The sequence below is a fragment of the Bubalus kerabau genome, chromosome 2, assembly GCF_029407905.1.
Source record: "Bubalus kerabau isolate K-KA32 ecotype Philippines breed swamp buffalo chromosome 2, PCC_UOA_SB_1v2, whole genome shotgun sequence".
NCBI lineage: Eukaryota > Metazoa > Chordata > Mammalia > Artiodactyla > Bovidae > Bubalus > Bubalus kerabau.
Genome location: NC_073625.1, coordinates 141454902 through 141474392, shown reverse-complemented (window position 1 = coordinate 141474392; position 19491 = coordinate 141454902). Strand labels below are relative to the sequence as shown.

Here is a 19491-nt window from a genome sequence, read left to right as displayed (position 1 = left end):
TAATACCTAGACCATGTTCAAATTTCCCCAACTGTCTCAAAAATACGTTTTAATATTGATTTCTTCCCCTTGGAATCCAAATGGAGTTTACTTACTGCTTGGGATTATTAGGTCTCATCAGATCAGTCGCTCAGTTGTGTCCGACTCTTTGTGACCCCATGAATCGCAGCATGCCAGGCCTCCCTGTCCATCACCAACTCCCGGAGTTCACTCAGACTCACGTCCATCGAGTCAGTGATGCCATCCAGCCATCTCATCCTCTGTCATCCCCTTCTCCTCCCGCCCCCAATCCCTCCCAGCATCAGAGTCTTTTCCAATGAGTCAGCTCTTCGTATGAGGTGGCCAAAGTACTGGAGTTTCAGCTTTAGCATCATTCCTTCCAAAGAAATCCCAGGGCTGATCTCCTTCAGAATGGACTGGTTGGATCTACTTGCAGTCCAAGGGACTCTCAAGAGTCTTCTCCAACACCACAGTTCAAAAGCATCAATTCTTCGGCACTCAGCCTTCTTCACAGTCCAACTCTCACATCCATACATGACCACAGGAAAAACCATAGCCTTGACTAGATGAACCTTTGTTGGCAAAGTAATGTCTCTGCTTTTGAATATGCTATCTGGGTTGGTCATAACTTTCCTTCCAAAGAGTAAGCGTCTTTTAATTTCATGGCTGCAGTCACCATCTGCAGTGATTTTGGAGCCCAGAAAAATAAAGTCTGACACTGTTTCCACTGTTTCCCCATCTATTTCCCATGAAGTGGTGGGACCAGATGCCATGATCTTCGTTTTCTCATAAATCCATTTTAATCTAGAATAGTGTCCTCATCCTTTTTCTTTTCTGTAATACATTTTATATTTTAAAATGTATTTTTATAAATATATTTAATTTTAAAATAGTTACATTTAAAAAATTTTTAATTAATGTATAGTTGATCTACAGTATTGGTTTCAGGTGTATCTCCCATCCTTTTTTGAAATTCTTGACCAGCTGCAAAGAGTGGATCACTTTTTTTTTTTGCCACTCTGAATTTAGTTTAATCTTCCTTTCCTGTATTTCTTATTAATTGATTGTTAGCTCTGGAGCTTGATCAGATGCAGCCTTTTAACATTTGTGGGAGGTTTTCATCAGGGTGGCTCTATGTCCTTCCTATTCCAGCACACTGGGAAGCACTGGAGCTTGCTGGCCTCAATGTGATTAAATCATGTTTAGTAACAGCCCATTAATTTTTTTTTAACTCACTTATTTACTACTTTGAAATATAGTTCGCATACAGTATTACATTAGTTTCAGGTATACTACATAGTGATTCGAAATTTTTATAGATGATACTCCATTTTAAGTTATTATGAAGTACTCGCTATGTTTCCTGTGCTATACGAGATATCCTTGTAGCTTATTTACTTTATACAAAGGAGTCTGTACTTCTTATTACCTTGCCCCTATCTTGCCCTTCCCCACTTTGCTCTCCCCACTGGTAACCCTTAGTTTGTTTTCTATATCTGTGAGCCTGTTTCTGTTTCCTTATATTCATTTGTTTGATTTTTTTAGATTCCACATGTAAGTAGTAACATACAGTAATTTTGTCTGACTTATTTTACCAAGCATAATACCCTCCAGGTCCATCCAGTGTTGTTACAAATGGCAGAATTTCATTCTTATTTGTGGTTGAGCAGACACTGACATTTTTGAAGAACACAGTTATGCCCCTACACACCCCTCTTACCTTTAAAAAAAAATTTAATGGGAACATTCCATATTTTATGTTAGTTGTTTCCTCATGATTAAGTCAAGGTTCATTTGCAGTTTCTGATCAAATAAGTGGTTTTATTTTGTATAAGAGAACTATTTATTAGAATGTGTCTATAAGAGAGCTGTTTATTAATATTGATATATGAGGGAAACAGATTAGATTTCTTGAAGAAAGCTGAGAAGTTGAAATGGTTGGGGTTCTCTTCAGGCTGAGTCTGAGAGTCCCCTTCAGTTGACAGTTGGTACTGTTATGTACACATTTATCTGTGTATCTGTCTATTCAGTTTGCTTGCTTCTTTACTTACTTTTATGTAATCACTTTGAAGAAGTGATAAGATATTTTGGGATTTTATTCTTAAGTTAACCTTACCATTTTCCAGATCCTGAATGACATGATTTAAAGAAATCTAATTTGCTAGTCCAGAAAAAATGATAATGCCAAATAGGAAAGTTTTTTTCTGATTTATGGTGGAAGTAGACATAATAATTCTTGAATTGTTGTTTGTACATGACTATGAGACCCAAATCCAAAACCTATTTTATTTTTGAAACTGGTGTTGTTGACTAATACATGGTTTTTCTTTGCAGTGGAGAAGAATTAGAATGTAACCTGAAAGATCTTAGGCCAGCAACCGATTATCATGTGAGGTGAGTATTGGGGACTTCAGATTGCTAAAATAAATGGTTTGCTCCTTTTTAAAAGTATTTGGTTAACAGCACTTGCCTAGCTAAAAGTTTCAGCACCTTTGCTCATTGGCCATTCCTCAGTGCCCTACACTTTCTGGCATCAAGATTGGGAGTCCACAGAAGTGCTTCTGGTCATAGAAAAGTAGATGATACCCTGAACAGAATTTTAAAATTATTTTTATAAAGTAACTTTTATTTCACATATTCTTCTAAGATCTATTGGAACATGTGGCTTAATGTATGATATTTTCTATCAGTTATTTCATTATAGACCTTCCATGCAAACCATATGTTCAGCACGAATGACTAAATAAAGTCCTTCCCATGTTTCAAGTTTGGACCATAAAAGGCAATAGGTTTTGAATTTGAAGTCTAGTAATGCAAATATGAAAATTATCTTTAACAAGAGCTAATGCAGTTTGCCAAAGCAACTCACATAGTTTGATATGTAGTCTGAAATCTCTTCTGTGATTTTTTTTTCAATCTCTTCCATGACTGCTCTGGAAGGCAGGGCCTGCTAATTTTAGGAAGAAACTCAGCCAACCACCAACCTGCAAAGAGAAAAGTATCAGAGCTCATCTGATTATCTAAAGATTTATCAATTTGTAAACAGGCAGATTTCTTAATCTGAATGTGATCCATAATATCTTTTAAGTTTTCATTAAAACTTCATTTTATATAATTTTTAATTTATCCAGAAATTCTTATTTTATCTAATCGGGTGAACAACAACAAATTCTCTCTCCTTTTTTCAATTGTGCATGTGTAGATCAAGATTATGTAATAAAATTGCAAGCATCCTTTGTTACACTTTGTTATACTTTACAATGGTTAGTTCATACAACATGTTCCGTGGTGGTGGTATAGAGGCGGCATAGCCTAATAGGAAGAGCATTATGTTAATTATCAGTAGGCTTGAATTCTAGTCTTGTTCTACTGTGAATTGACTGTTTCAACTTTGGTCAATCACAGAGAATCCATGCCAAAATTTTCTCGGTAACAAAAGTAGGGCAAGTTGGGGTGTGTTCAGGTAGTAATATCTTATTAGCTGCACAAGTGTTTAAAGCTATGTTTAAAGCAATACATAAAAGAGCTGGTTTTTACATTCAGTCATAAAGTGTACATCTGCTTAGCTACCGCACTGTTTAGATGAACTCTATGGCAACCATCTTTTCCCTTTTGAATTAGAACTTTTGGATTTTGAGTCAGTTAACTTTAGCCCAAACATATTGAACTTTTCACACCATCTACAAACAGAAAGATTTGTGTAACTTGTGAAGCAGAGATGATAATAGTTTAACCATTCTTTCAAATGGTGGATTTAACAACAAAAAAACAACAGAAAATGCAGCACCATATAGGGAGTCATGTAAATGTTTTCCATGAGACATTGTTAACATGTGTTTCTTTTTTTCTCTTTTAATGTTCACTGCCATTGTTTTACTGAAGGTTTACTTTATTAATTTTCTGCTCATCCATGAGCTGATGACATCTTTTTTGAAAAGATTTAAATGTCACAGTCTGCCCTTTATTTACTATCCTGTCTCTTGTTTCCCTTAGTTTCTTTTAAAATCCCTCTTACAAAGGGTAAACTTTAGAGTTTACTTCCACATGAATTCTTCTTACATGACTTTTGAACACCTTCAACTTCTGGGCAGATAAAAGGAGTAATTAATGGAATCCCCCAAAGAAATAGGAGCATGAAGTGGTTACCTCCTAGGGACCTTGGACCCAGACTTCCTCCTGACACATCAAGGATCCCACCTTAGTGACATATTTGACACATATGTGACACCACACGTACACAGCCGAAGGCACCACCAACTATTATTTGGCCTAGCACTGTACTGGCCAGAGAGATGGAAAATTCTCCCTCTCTTTGGTCATAATCTCTTCTAGAATTTTAAAAAATTCTTTACTAAGAAAAGTATATACAGTCCAAATTGTAGTCACTTTGATCTGGCTGTGTGGACCATTCCTTCTCTTTCCTTATACTGTACAGCCTTTCATTTTTCAAACTAGAGAAGACTCTCAACCCCTGCTTAGAGTCAGTTTCCTCTGCCCTGGATTGTGTTCAGAGGCAGCTTGATGACACTGTAGACAGAGCTTCGAATATGGAGTTAATGGCTCAGTCACTTACTGTAGGTGTGTGATTAGGCAAGCCATGTAAACTTCAATGACCATGTTTTCTCATTCATAAAATGAGGATAATGATATCAGCCTCAGAAAGATGGTGTGAGAGCAAATGATATATATGTGCAAATCTATTATAAACCTGTAACATGTGCAGATGTTATTTTTGTTTTATTGTTCTAAAGTTGTTCTAAAAATAAAAAGGACCTTCGTGATGCAGGTTCTTTGAACCTATGTGTAGTTTGACCATACCACTCACTATTTTATTGAGATAAAGATGTATCATAATTGTTGCTGAAAAAAGGAACAAAATCTCTTTTTATGATGTAATATTAACATTCTCAGAATCTTGGTTCCAAAAATGTAAGTTTTTATCAACATGGCCTCAAATATAATTTTAAATTTAATAGTCACCTATAAGGCCTCAAAGGCTGTATGGAAACATTTTCTCACTTTTCCACAATAGAAACTCCAAAAGAATTCCGTTACTATATAGCTGCAAAATGAGCCGTTATATTCGTTGCCGTTTTTATTTATTTGTACATTACCAATTTAGAGAGTGTTGCCTTGGAGGAAGTGTGGCGAGCTGATGATGAAAACAAGGATGCTTCTTTTAGCAGCACTGAGCCGACTGTATTCCTCTTCCAGTTCTTAGTAGTAAACATTTTGACAGGGTCCAGCAGAAATCTCTGTCCAGATAACCCTTCCATAGAGTGACGAGTTTCTTTCTCAGGTACTGACGTCTCACCTGGGGCTCCTTTTTTTGTTGCTTCTGATTTTGCTACTCTGATCTCATCCCCTTCACATTGCTTGTTATCTCTATGAGTTCTTTTCCAACTTTTGCCTCCCTCCTGTTAGTGAATATTGTCTGAGTTCATCAGCCAGATACTCAACCATTTTTTAAAGTGGCTGTCATGGCCCAGTGGAGCAATGGATAGCACATTGGACTTGCAGAGTAGCAGTCTCTCGGTTGTGGAGCTCTGTCATTGAGCTGTCTGGGGCTTGGCATCGGTCTCCAGGCAAGAGTTGCTCTTGACTTCTACTTGCCGTCACCTCACTATTATTGGGAATAATTTATTAAGAGACCAGTGGCATCTTTGAGACTGTGCTTTGTGCCTGTGGCTGTTTAGACTGGCACTTGCCATGCCCTCCACACCAAATTCCACATTGAAAATTGTATCCTGAGACATTCCAGGCTTTAAAGATTTTTTTCCCCTCAGTTTTTGCTTTGTATTTTTGTGTCATTACTCCACATATTCAACCACTTTTTTTTTCTCCTAGTGATTGAGGAAAGTAATTCCTCAATAATTCCTCTATTATGTTGATTTTAAAAATCTAGGTGCTGAGTCCTGAGTTATTTTTATTAAAGTCATCACTTTAATTACCCAGTTCTTACACAAATTGCTTCTTTTGGTTTAAAAGGAGTCAATTTGTTATTGTCAAAGTGTATTTATTCGGTGCTTCCATATAAGGCATTGTGTTATATATTGTATAATACCACCAGTGCATAATTTCCCGTGTGTGTGTGTATGTGTGTGTGTATGTTGAGGAAGAAAAAGGAATAAGAAAAATCTAGTACATATATACACATAAATAAGTCACATTTATTTTATAATACTTATGCATAAGTTTAACTTTTATAATCAAAAACATTTATATATTCATTTATTTACACATATACAAAGAAAAGTATATCCATCTTTTAATTGGTAGCTTTATAATTAATACTGACATTGAAGCCATCATTTTACTGTGGAAGTCAAGAATTTATATTTTTATAAATGATAGGATAATCAAAAATTTGAGTGATGGAATTGATAGCAATTTCATGACAAAATGTGAAGCTGTTTTCCAGTCACTGGCATAAACAATTTGGCAAAGAAGTTGCCCAGAGATGATATCATGTAATAACATTTCCCAGAAAAATTATGTGATGAAACGTTTCCAAAAATATGGGCTTGACTAGCTCAGAGTAGGGTTATGAAATAGGTGTTATTGACTAGAAATTGTGGCTCTTAGTATGTTACAGATGTGCTGGAGGAAGTTGGAGGCAAATTTCTGAAATTCTTGGAGCACCTGTTTCATAAGCACTTAGTATTTAAACTGAAGCAAATGTAAAAACCCAGCACAAGATTAATTAGAAAAGTGTCCTCCTTTCTGCTAGTATAAATGCTTAAAGAACTGAATTGTTTGCTGATATATTTAACCTAGGACTTTGGTCCAACTCCACAGATCCTCCTATCACATGGTGATTAGTAGACAAAACACACCGTCATGTGAGAAACATTACTGCAGCATTCTTGAAAATGTAATACCATTTCCAGAGACTTTTCTGTGAAAGTTGCTGGTAAAAATGGAGCTGGTAATTATTGCAATTAGTTGCTATCTATTCATTAAACCATTTGAATTGACAGATGTAATCATAAGGCACTTAGATAATCATGTCAAGTTTTAGATCCTGTGTGCAGCGCATTTATAAAATGCCACATAAAATGGATCTTGTTTCCTTTGCAGACAGATTTTTATCAGTGCAGAGCGCTGACTCCTCATTTAAACAAACTGTGATATTCTCTGAGTGTAAAGACAAGGGGAATAACTCCTGGTGGCCCACACAACTGTGCGTCCTTAACTACCTCAGATTTTTATCAGGTCCCTTCATTCTGCTGTCATCCTCCCAGTCTGGCTGTCAAGAGCCTCCTTTATTCGTGTTTCGATAGTCTGAGTATGGATTTGTGACTCCAAGAATCTCATTACAAATAGAGAATGAACTTAGGACTGAGTCCAGGTCTTCCCATATAACTAACTGTGGTCTGCCAGTTCTTGGCAGGCCCGTCCCCTCCCTCCTTTCCCCTGCCCTGTTACCCACGTGGAGTTCTGGTGCTGAATGTGTTTGTGGATGTTTAGGACTTGGTCTCCCCGAGTACAGTCTGAACTCATAAGCAAATGCCTACTGACCACAGCATGAGATATCTTCTGGTAATGAAAGTGGGTAAAGAGGATTGGGTAAAAGGCAGCTAAAAAGCCATCTCAGTGCCAGGTAGACAGTAGGGAGTGATAGGGACTCTGAACCGGACAGCGCCTGCCCCATCTATAGAGGAGCTGCTCTCAATTTCATTTAATTTTTATCATTTTGGACTTTGGTCCAGTGGTTAAGAATCTGCCTGCCATTGCAGGGGACATGGGTTTGGTCCTTGGTCTGGGAAGGTCCCACATGCTGCAGGGCAATAAGCCCTTGCGCCACAGCTCCTGAGCCTGTGTTCTGGAGCCCTTGAATTGCAACATGGAGTTTACGTACCACAGCCACTGAAACCCAGGCACCCTACAGCCTGTGTTCAGCAACAGAAGAAGCAACCCCAATGAGAAGCTGGTGTACCACAACTGGAGAGTAGCTCCCACTTGCTGCAGCTAGAGAAAGCCCGTGCACAGCAACCCAGACCCACCGCAGCCGTAAATAAATCATCAAAATAATTCAGTGTCTGTCATTCAGCTCTGCAGCTCAGTGTTGTTACAACTTACACTTTTCAAGAGAAGCCAGAGATTCACTTTTTAAAATGAGATCTCCATTTTTTCCAACATTGGCTTAATTTTTGGCTTTTTATTTCTGAAGATTTCAGTAGTCAAAGTGAACTAATGAACTCTCATAAGCCCACCACCCAACTTTCTATTTCCTTGGTGCCTTCACTAGCCCGCTCCCCCAACAGTTATTTTGAAGTAAAGTCCAGACATACTATTTCACCTGTGAACCACATTACCATCATCACACACCCTATGCCCATCCAACATAAACAAAAATTGTAAATTCCTTAATGTCTTTAAAGTCCAGAGACTGTTCCCATTTCCTCAACTGTCCTAAAAATGAAGGTTTTGTTTCTTCAGTTTGTTGTAATTGGAATTCAGACATGGTCTGCATATTATGTTTGGCTGATAGCTCTTAAATTTCTCTTAAGCTATAGGTTTTCCCTCCATCCTTTTTTCTCTTCTTGCAATTATTTGTTGAAATAATAAATAAAATTCTGTCTGTAGAATTTTCCACATTGTGAATTAGGCTGATTGCATCCCTGTAGTGTTGCTTAATGGTGTTCTCTCCACATTTCCTATAAAGCAGTGAAGAGGCTTAAACAGATACAGGGTCCGTTCTTCTGGCAGGGATTTTGTAGATAGTGGCATGATCTCTCCTTAGGAGTGCGTGATGTCTGCTTGTCTCTTTTCTGGTGGTCGTTGCCAATGTCCTTTAATTCACAGGTGGAGGTAATATTTTAACACTATCTTTCTTCCCTCCCCCAACACATATTTTGGGCCAAATAAAACCCATGAGTGATCAGCGGGAGAATTCAACTGATCTATTAAAGTTCAAGCTGGAACCCTGCCCATGTCTGGAACATTCTGTGATTCATTTTAAGCAACTTACTCCCAACAAGCCTGTCCTGATGCACGGAAATGATCCTGCCAAATCTGCCATTCCATTTTCTATTATCATTTGCTTATTTACAGAGAATGCAAAAAGGAGCATTTCTTTCATCAGGTTGGGTGAACCTAATGATAAAGCATCTTTTGTTTGGATCACGTGTCATGGTATGCTCCCCTAAGGCAAACAAGTCAAATAGCCAGTAAATATGTGTTTTGCCTTTTAGAATGTAAGGGAGGCATGTCTGTTAGTACTTTTGACTTGTATGGCCTTTGTAAAATTTTTGTGGTGAACTTTGAGGAGAAAGGATTTTAAAAATCATATACCTAGGTAGCTCCTATTTTCCATAATGTTATCTTTAGCTGTTGTTTATTCATTGAGCAGAGTGAGGGGAAGTGGATTGTGGGTGTTTAGAAAAACATAATTGCAGGATGAGTCAGGACATTGGGGAATACAGGATAGCAGTTAGATCTCCATGACTGAGTACAGTTGATCCAACTTTCCAGCTGTGTAGCTTTGGGAAGTTTACTTCACTTCTCCAGTCTGAGTGTTCTTCTGTCTTTAATGGCACCTCACAAAGAATTGTTAAGAACTAAGGGCTTGATGTATTTACCAATTCTGAACAGCTTAATTCATACATCTTTTTTGGCAGCACAGGTTTCTTTGTTGTCTTTTTGAAAGAGTATGTTTTCAAGCTTTTTTTTTTTTAATCCCCAATATTTTTTTAAAAAAAGGAAAGTAGAAAGGAAGATGATAAAAGTCAGCATAATCCTATTTTACGCTATTTGCAAGGAGTGTCGTTTTATAATAGTGTGTTACATGCTTTTTCTTCACAGCTTCTCTGAGAAACCAGGTCCATATGTTGAGTGTTGAGCCAGGCATTTTAATGTTCAGAGTGCACATTTTTAATCTTGACTCCAGGTGTAAGAGTTAGATGTTCACATGGATAAACTGTACCTGAACAATGTTGTTATTGGATTAAAGAAAGATGCACTTGGCAGTAGCAAGCCTGTTTCTGTGTGAAATGTCCATATTTCTATTGAAATATCTGCAAGATGATAAACAGTTCAAAGATGGTATCTACCTTATTGTTTGTATTTCCACCTCTCTCTCTCGGGTTGTGGACTCTCCCCACCATTTCTTGTTTCCTTCCACCCAACCCTTAACTGCGCCTCTAGCCTTATTCCAGAGAAAGTCAACCAGAGAGGGCTTGATGGATTTTAGAATATATATTTGGAGACCATTTCGGGGAATAAGGATATGTGCTTATTTAGCATATTCTTTTCGGGTCTGTAGACTCTGCCTGTCTTAAAGGAGGCTGTGTGGTTCTGAAAACTAGAGGGAGGAGAGAATGCACTGAGGCATGTGGCCTGCTGGAATTATTTTCCCCTGAAAATGGTGACCATGTTAGGTCAGAACAAGACTAGCAAATAAGGGTCACAGTGTGTATTCCACAAATCTGTTCCTGTAGGGAAACCCTGGGGCAAAGCTGAGATTAACACCCCAGTCTGGTGTGATAGGCCTCTGCCACTGACTGTGTGTGTGTTTCCGTTTTCAGGGTATACGCTATGTACAATTCCGTAAAGGGTTCCTGCTCTGAGCCGGTTAGCTTCACCACCCACAGCTGTGCACCTGAGTGTCCCTTCCCACCTAAGCTGGCACATAGGAGCAAAAGTTCACTAACCTTGCAGTGGAAGGTGGGTAACGCAGCGTGTCGAGAATATTCTGAAGTGTGTGGCTGTTTGAAACATTTATTTAGCAATATTCCACTTTGGTGTTGGCATTTTCTGCATTTCGACTGTGAAACAAATTATTTTAATATCAAAAGTTACCATCTCTGTAAAAATTGGGCAAAAGAATGAGAGAGAGAACTGTGAAATCAAGTTTTAGCTTTCTTTGCAGGGGTGTCTCTTAGGGTCATGAGCAATTCTTTACAAGTGGTAAAAATACTTAAAATACCTAAATGTCATCACTTTCTAATAGTTTAATTCAACAGACATTTGAAGACTTGAATAAAAAGTTTTGTGAAGAAAGATTTAGAGCTAAAGTAGATTTATGGTCTATTGGCTTCTTTCAGTGGTGACTCTGAAATGTCTAATACTTAAATCTGCCTAGAATGTTTAGTGTTCTAAACTACATTAAGGTTTCATTAAATTTTTGCCAGTTAGACCTTAGATCAGTTAGGATTACTAATTATTTTTTAACATCTGAATTATGTAGTAGTTTTCATGAAATACAACTTTTGGGCTACCAATAACTCTTGAGAAAGAGAGCCCCTTAAAGTGTATTATTAACTTACCAGTCATAGTTGTGTATTTGTAAGAAAATAGACTGGTATCAATCTCTATAGCGATTATTTCTATGTACTTACTTATACTTTAAAATATAGTTCAAAATGTAAAATTAATAGAAGTCGAGATAATAAAGACATAGTACTGGGAAAGAACACGAATGTGCAAATAGGATGACTAGGGAGATGCGTTATTGGTGAAGAAATACATTGTCCTTTTGTTCTTAGACCAGAGGATCCAGTTTATCCTGGGAGCTGTTAAAAACAGTTGAGCGTACTCGTTAGCAACAGAGCATGGACTTCCATAGACCCCTCTGGTAGCCAGTGGTCAACATTGAGCATATTATTTGGACAAAGGCAAAGTTGTAGAATCTGAACTATTTTATTTTCCTTCCTGGCTTCCAGGGATAGTCCAGGTCAGTGATTCCCCACCTTTTCAGTTTTAACACCCAACTGATCATCACTGTTTAAGTTCTTGAAGCATACACATCCCCTTTAAAATGTGTTCATTATTTACACATATACATATGTAAATACATCTTAAGGAAAGAATCAAAATCCATTTTGTTTGGAGAATATAAGATAATTTTCTTTAAGATTCCCAGAGGGACTGTGGGGTCTTACAAACCTTAAGTTGGGAATCACTGATACATACATTCTGCTTAAAACCTGGATGTAATTCAGGTCTCAGGCAGACCAGCAACTTCAATAAAAAGGTTTTTTACTAGGAGGAAAATGTTTCACATTTTCTTTCTCCCTTTATTTAGTTGTAAATCAGAAGCATATTTTTGTTCCATTCAGTTATGTGCAAAGTTGAAAGTTCTGGATTCAGTTCAGGTTTCTTGTCCTTAGAACAGGTTTGCTGTTCTCCAGGGACTCCAGCTGGGAGCTCCAGCTGGGGATGCAAGGACAGGTGGACCATGTGCTGGCTGCCCACCTGTCCTTGAAGCCACCGGGACACTGAGAGCTCGGGGTCCTCTAATGTCACTTTGTTAGCACCAGGACATAGGGCTGCACAAATACTGAGTCTGTGTCCCCACCCTCAAGGAATCGGAGACTCAGTGGTGGGGCAGAGCATCACAGAGGAATGTATGAGCATCATAAATGTAGTCCTTACCTGAGAAATGGGTTCTCAGCTAAAGCTTTGATTTTGTACGTTATTTACACTTTAAATACATCCCTATGTTTTCTCCCAAATTGAGCCCACAAAAGCCTGAAATTACAGTTTAGTAGAATATACAACACTCATTTGTAATTGGAGTGAGTGAGTGAGAGTAAAAAATCTGGAACTCCCAGATTTTAGGACTCAGAAGAAAGAAGGAAAAGAGGGAAGGAGAGGCGAGGGATAAGAGTTTGTTAATTAACTCGTATTTACTGAGCCTTGGATGTTTTATTATTAAGAACAATGAAGCAACAGCTATTGTTTTTTGGGTGCTTCCTGTATAAGACTAGGACAGTTTAGTAAGGGATTTACATATATTCCCCCAGTCCTTCAAAACACCCATGCATTCTTGGAAAAAGAAACTAAGCACTGATACTGAGCCACTTATGTTAGACCACCTGTGACAGCCAGCCACGCTGGGCTTCGGGTAGTTCTGGTGACTCGGCTGCCTTTTGCTGGGGGCAGCTCACCACAGTCTGTGGAGCCCTGGCTCTTGTCCTGGGAAAATCCAGGTGCAGGTGTATTTGTGCGTGCAGACGTGGTCTTACTAGTCCTATGAGGGACCCCAGTATAGCCCCCTCTGTGGGCAGGTCTGACCTTACAAAGCTGTCTTTTCTCCAGAGTCTTTTACTCCTCTTCCCATTGTCCAAAGCCTGTTTTCTCAGTGAGGGAGATCTCAGTATTGTGCTTTTAGGAGGAAAGCAAATGATGAAACTTCTTTTGGCTAATGTGCTAAGGGCTAATTGCCTCTAGTAATCTCTCCAGGAGATCCCAGGTTTTCTTAATGCCAATCTTAATGCCACAGAAGTCTTTCTAATCTTAACCTCTTTAAAACAAACAAAAACTGTATGGGGAAAGTTACAAAAATATAGACTCTGAACTCTTAAACATAGGTGGGTCAGCTTTACCCTATCAGACTCCCACGTGTCGTACCTGTTTCTCTGCATTTTTCTCCCTGTACCCTTGAACTTTTAAGGTCCTCTTAAAAGTTTTATCCGCAAAGGAACTAGGGTACCGTGTGGGTGTGGAGGTAGGGGTGGTGGGGAAGGCAGGCTCAGCTGTTTGTGGGGTATGATTTATTAATAGTGAGGGCTCTCCCTACTGGTTGACTTGTGTTAAAATTGGTTTGTGGAAATGTTTGACCAAGGAAATGGAGGCAATACAGAGGGTTGTTGCGCTATGGGGAGAGCCTAGGACTAGCACAGACAGTGGATTTGAACCAAGGTGGAGAGCTCAAAACTTTTGTCTGTAAACAGTTTTCTGTAATCTCTTTTTTTCTTTTTTTTTAGGCACCAATTGACAATGGTTCAAAAATCACCAACTACCTTTTAGAGTGGGATGAGGTAATCATATTTTCATGTTCATCCATCTAAAACACCTTTCAAAAATGAAACAGCTGAACAAATGCCATTTTATTCTTTTTTGAAGATATGCTAAACACATGGAAAAAATAATGTAAGGAGAGAAAAATTTAGACCAATAGTTGTTGACTGTGGAAAATGAAAATGACTGAAATATAGTGAATTGTGCATTAAAATATATTTACTTGGCTTATTTGCAAGAAATGTCACAGAAAGAAAAGACAGGGTCTAACTGCTCTGAAGGCCTTACTATCTGGCCAGACATTAATGAGTATTTTAAGGGCTTCTCTGATAGCTCAGGTGGTAAAGAATCTACCTGTAATGCAGGAGACCCCAGTTTGATTCCTGGGTCAGGAAGATCTGCTGGAGAAAGGATAGGCTACCCATGTGGCTTCCCTTGTGGCTCAGCTGGTAAAGAACCCACCTGCAATGGGGGAGACCTGGATTCAATCCCTGGGTTGGGAAGATCTGCTGCAGAAGGGAAAGGCTACCCACTCCAGTATTCTGGCCTGGAGAATTCCATGGGGTCGCAAAGAGGTGGACATGACTGAGCGACTTTCGCTTCACTTTAATGAGTATTTGGAACTGACTTCTTTGTTATTTTGACTGCCAAGGGCCAGCCTGAATCAATGGTTTCCATCAGGTAGACCACACTGTGGCCTGAGAAGCCTGGTTTGTGTCTTTGCTTTCAGTGCTGTGTGCTAACTCTGCCCTGTTGAATACTGTCTGGGAGTGGGGCATGGAGGGTGGGCTGCACTGAAGGTCTCGCCTACCCACGTGCGTTTACCCTACCGGCTAGACCATCCTAGAACAGTGTCACCTTTGGTGTCTGTCTCACCAGAGACCTTGTATAGTATCCATGGTGAAGTCTTCTTACAGTCAAGGCTGCTCTCTGCTGAATAGTGACCCAGTGCCTTTCTAGCCTCACTCACACTGCACAGACTCTCAGGCTGGAAACTCTGGATGCAGAAATCTTCTCTTCCTAAAAAGCAACAATACTATTCCTTTAAATCTTAATTCTGTTCATTCATTTACCCATGTTTTATTCTCTTTCTGTGGTAGAGCAAATGGACTAAGGATTTGAAATACAGGAAATGTGGGATTTGGGGTGCCATCCAAGTTAACTAGTCTTTGTGACTTAAATTTAAAGGCACTGAAAAATTCAGCACACAAGCTTAGGCAAAAAGTCAACCTGTCGAGAGTAGAAAAAAATATTTTAACCCAATGTTAAATGAAAACGGGTGAAATACTCATGATGAAATCTTGATGTGGAGAGGGGGCTCTTTATCACTTTTTGCAGAAGCATATTTTCCCATCTGGGTTGCGTCTGAACAGCTAGAGTTCCAAGTTACCAAAGACAATGATCTATTGTTTCTAGGATCCTTGTGAATGGCTCCTATGTACAGATTGGTGAAATCTCAGGCTTAACTGGTATATTTTACAGATTAGATGGATTTCGTTTTAAGGCGGCTTGATTGGAAGGTGAAACCATCCCCTATGGCCCTGGTGGTTGAGGTTTTACATGGAGATAGAGGTTCGGGAAAGAGGAGGCTTTTTTCCTCTCACATGGCTTCTCAAAGCACAGCACTGTGTGTGGGGGGGGGGGGGGCGGGGGGGAGGGGGGGTGGAGTGCGCCTGTGTTTTTCCTCTTCTCTGCCTTGGACCATGGCTTCATAAGTTAAGTAAGGTCAGAGAAGTGGAGTGCTTGAATGGGAAACCTCCAAGGAAAACTCAGGTGCTACAGGAAATGGTAATGGTGACTCAGTCGTTGGCCATCTTCCCTTCAAATTTGAATTGCAAGTGTCCTGGCACGATTCTGGGAGGAACATACTACAGCCTCAGATGAAATGGAGAAGCTCTGTCTAATGACCATTTATAATCAATAGGACCCACTCTCAACTAGTGACTACAAAGTGTGAAGTTGTTTATTTGGGGCCTTCTCCCACCTTTTCCCTCCTTGCTCTCCCTCCATCCTGTACTCACTTCCCTCCTAGCTCTTTCCATTTCCTCTTTATATACCCTCCCACCTTTGAATTTCTACTAGTGTTAGCTCTGATGAGCTTTCCTGGAGATTTCAGGCTAATTGACTATAGGTCATCACAGGAATCCTTTTATGACCTGTGGCTTAATAATTCTTCAAGGAAGAAAATCAAATGTGTACACATAGCACACCATCTCACCTGCAGGAAGTGTGAGTGCACAAGGCTCTGACTCTCCCTCCGAAAGCTTCTGCTGGTGGTTTCTGAGCCAAGTGCAGCTGCTACCAGGTCTCCTTCCAGACTGCAGCGGTTGGTGGGGGGGTGCATCAGGGCAGGAGAACAGAGCAGCCTTAGGCTGGAGTCACTCCCCCCACACCCAGCCCTCTCCAGAGCCAGAGTTCGCCTCTTCCAGCCACACACCCCTGGCCTCTCTGGCACCCAGGGGGCTGTAGAAACAAGCTTAATGGGCAGGAAGGAGGTAGGGTGTGCAGAGGAGCAGATCCCCACCTGAGGGCAAGCAGGTGTCCTTCAGTCTCGAAGAAACTTGTGTTCAGGAGTCACACCTGCCCATTTCCTGCTGGAGCACCTGGTCTGAAAATCCCAGCTTGGGTGAGGTGACCCCATCCACATACATGCCACCATGGATGTCTGGGTGTCCCCATATTTTTATCATATCAGCACTGGCTAAAGTTCCCAGAATACTTTATTCTTTGACTCAGTTTTTAATCACGATTCCAGTAAAATAATCAGGGTAAAATTCTGAAGGTGTTAGCAAACTAAGAGTACAGGGCTTCAAGTACTGCTTTCAGGTTCTAGAAAAAGACCTTCATGAATGAAAGAGCAGTAGCAGAGAGGCCACTGGGTGCCACCCCTGGGAATGCTGTGCTGAGTTGACCTTGGGGAAAGCCACCTCAATCAGTAGCTTGCCGCCTGCTGGTCTCTGAAGACAGGTGTGACCCTAACTGGGGAACAGAAAACAGAACCATGAAGCACGGGGGGGCAGGGGGGGGAGGTGGGGACTGACGTGTCCTCTCTCCTAAGTTCATTGTCAGTAATGGCACATCACTGCTCGAAGAATTCACCTGGAGTTTACTCACTAATGGTTCTGCAAGAGGGTGTTGCACGCCTGCTTCTCTCCATTAATAATTGTGCCTAGACACCCTCTTAATTTTTCCATCAACACAGGAAGTAACTGTAACTATGAGATAGTAATAAGCAGCTGAAAATGGAACACACAGGTGTCACTGGCTTTTCGGTCACAGCCATTGGTTTCAATTTTTCCCTGAAATAGATCCGTTTTCATAACTTGGAAAGGTGTAGCCTTTCTTGGCCACGTTTCCTTTGTTGGAATGACTCAGACGAGCTCTAGTGTGAGTTCTGCTCTTAGATGTTGTTTTAACTTCTGCTTTACAGACATGCTAACTGTTGCTGTTAGCAGCTAGTTCCTCAGTGCACACGCACGTCTCCTAAGATCTTGTGAATACGTGGCATGGATTCACGTTGATGTGTTCAGTGGTGTGGCGTTCACCCAAGGAGAACTGGACTGTTTCTGCTTTGTCTCAAGCTAGTCAAACAAATAATTTAACCCCTCGGGTCTCAGCTTCTCCATTTGAAAATGTGTCTGTCATCTCACAAGTAGGTTAAGATTGAATGAGATAACTTGGGCAGTGACAGATTCTGTGTAATGATTATCTCATGTCACCTAAGCACATTAACATTCAGATCTGGGATAGGAAAAGTCAACAGTTATAGAAGGATTGTGTGAAAGAAATACAACATTTTTCTGTCAAAAATTTAAACAGGAGCCCTGAGGTTAATGGCTCTGGTTTGAACTAAACAAAAACGGATGTCAATGCTATATATAGATGTTAATTTGCCATTAGCTTTGCTTCCAGACATGATATGTTAGGAATATTCGAGAGAACTAGAAAAATAGCTTTGTGGGAATGTGACTAGTGGTGTTCTCAAGAATCTCTCCCTCCCATGTGACTCAGCTCATCCGAACAGGAATGTCATATCTGGGTTTCCCAGTGACTACTGAGTGAACACAGCTGTCAAACAGTAGACCACGAATGAAATAAATACTGCAGAAATCAAGGGATACTTTGAAATCAAACAGAAAAGGCCAGCAGCAGGTAGAGCCCAGAAGCCCCTGGGAACCCACAAAGCAGCCAGGCTGGGCTCAGCAGCCCCATTGCAGAAACCCAGAGCAGGCCACAGGCCCCAGCCATGCATCGTATCATTTAGGTACTGAGCTGGCCTCATAAGGAGGTGCTTGGTTTCTGATTTATTAATCAGATTCCTATTTAACTTGTTGTTCAGTTGCTAAGTCATGTCCGACTCCTTGTGATCCCATGAACTGTAGCACGCCAAGCTTCGCTGTCCTTCACTATCTCCTGGAGTTTGCTCAGACTTGTGTCCATTGAGTTGGTGATGCCATCCAGTTATCTCATCCTCTGTCACCCGCTTCTCCTGCCCTCAATCTTTCCCAGCATCGGGGTCTTTTCCAATGAGTCAGTTCTTCACATCAAGTGGCCAAAGTATTGGAGCTTCAGCTTCAGTCATCAGCCCTTCCAGTGAATATTCAGGGTTGGCTTCCTTTAGGATTGAATGGTTTGATCTCCTTGCTGTCCAAGGGACTCTGAAGAGTCTTCTGCAATACCGCAGTTCAAAAGCATCAATTCTTAGGCACCTGTTTCACTTAGGTGTTAATATTAGTAATCTTTCAAAAGGCTTCTTGCCATAAGTGAATTTGCACATGGTGTTTCTGGTTAGACAATAGCCTTTCCAGGAGGAACCATAGCATTGACAAGCAGAGTGACTTACAGAATGGATAAAGAGAGCCTTGCCACGAGTACCACTGTCTCTGGGAGCCCTGCTGCCCGCGGCCGCATAGCCTGCTGCTCCAGTGGAGAACACCAGGAAGGCCAGTGTCCACTCCCCAGTCCATCACCAATGCCTGGCCAAAAATCAGGGGGGGGTGCCACTCGCCCAGGCCCATGAGCTCTTCTGTTCATTCTCGAGAGTGAGAATGAGTAAGTCCTTTATCATTTGTCCATCAGAAAGCATCTTTTACATAAGAGCCAGATTAGTGAGCTGGCAGAGAGACAGTGTTTTGCCACATCACAAGTCTTCACTGCCACATCCAAGGGTAGTTTCTGAGAGCCAGGGGAATAGCTTCCTTCACTGCAGCTTCTATGGAAGGAAACAAGGCAAGGAAGGATTTAGCAATTCGGAGAGGCCCGTAGGTATCAAAGGCAGAGCTGAGTTAAAAGGAGCTCTCTCATTCCCTCAGACGACTGCACACCAGAAGCAGATTCTCCATGCTTCTTACCAGGTGTTGCATGTGTAAAGGAGGGAGTTACGTGTTAGGGCAGCAGACTCTGGAGAACTTCCAGCTGAGGCTGTATCACCTGTGTCCTCAGCGCCTAAGTCATCAGCTCATTTGTTCTGTTTGTTAGTTTCCAACTACAGGATGGCCACCTGGGCCTTGGTTAGGTGGTAAACTGAAGCCAGCCATCCCTAGGTTCGTCCCTTGAATAGGCAGCCTATTCTAAAATCACCCACTCGCTTCTCCTTTCCTTTCTCTTTGGGACAGTCCCAACACATCGATCTTATCAGAGCACTCAACATCTGGCGAACCTCCACATTTGGCTATACAGGAACATTGCATTTATTGGTTTTGAACCAGAGGATCATCCTTGGCTGTTTTAGGAAGTCAAGACCCT

At 40.6% G+C, this 19491-nt stretch overlaps 1 protein-coding gene across 24 annotated transcripts in view; it reads left to right on the top strand.

The window, feature by feature from the left end:
• FNDC3B (fibronectin type III domain containing 3B) overlaps positions 1–19491 on the top strand; it is a 353923-nt gene that overhangs the window by 258688 nt on the left and 75744 nt on the right. For all 24 annotated transcript variants that reach the window (XR_008710578.1, XM_055569054.1, XM_055569058.1 and 21 more), the window contains 3 exons: positions 2335–2394; positions 10530–10668; positions 13713–13766. Coding sequence is in view for 23 of the 24 variants with exons in the window: in XM_055569054.1 (XP_055425029.1) it covers positions 2335–2394; positions 10530–10668; positions 13713–13766 (253 nt within the window). In the remaining variant the exon portion in view is untranslated. The remainder of the gene's footprint in view (positions 1–2334; positions 2395–10529; positions 10669–13712; positions 13767–19491) is intronic.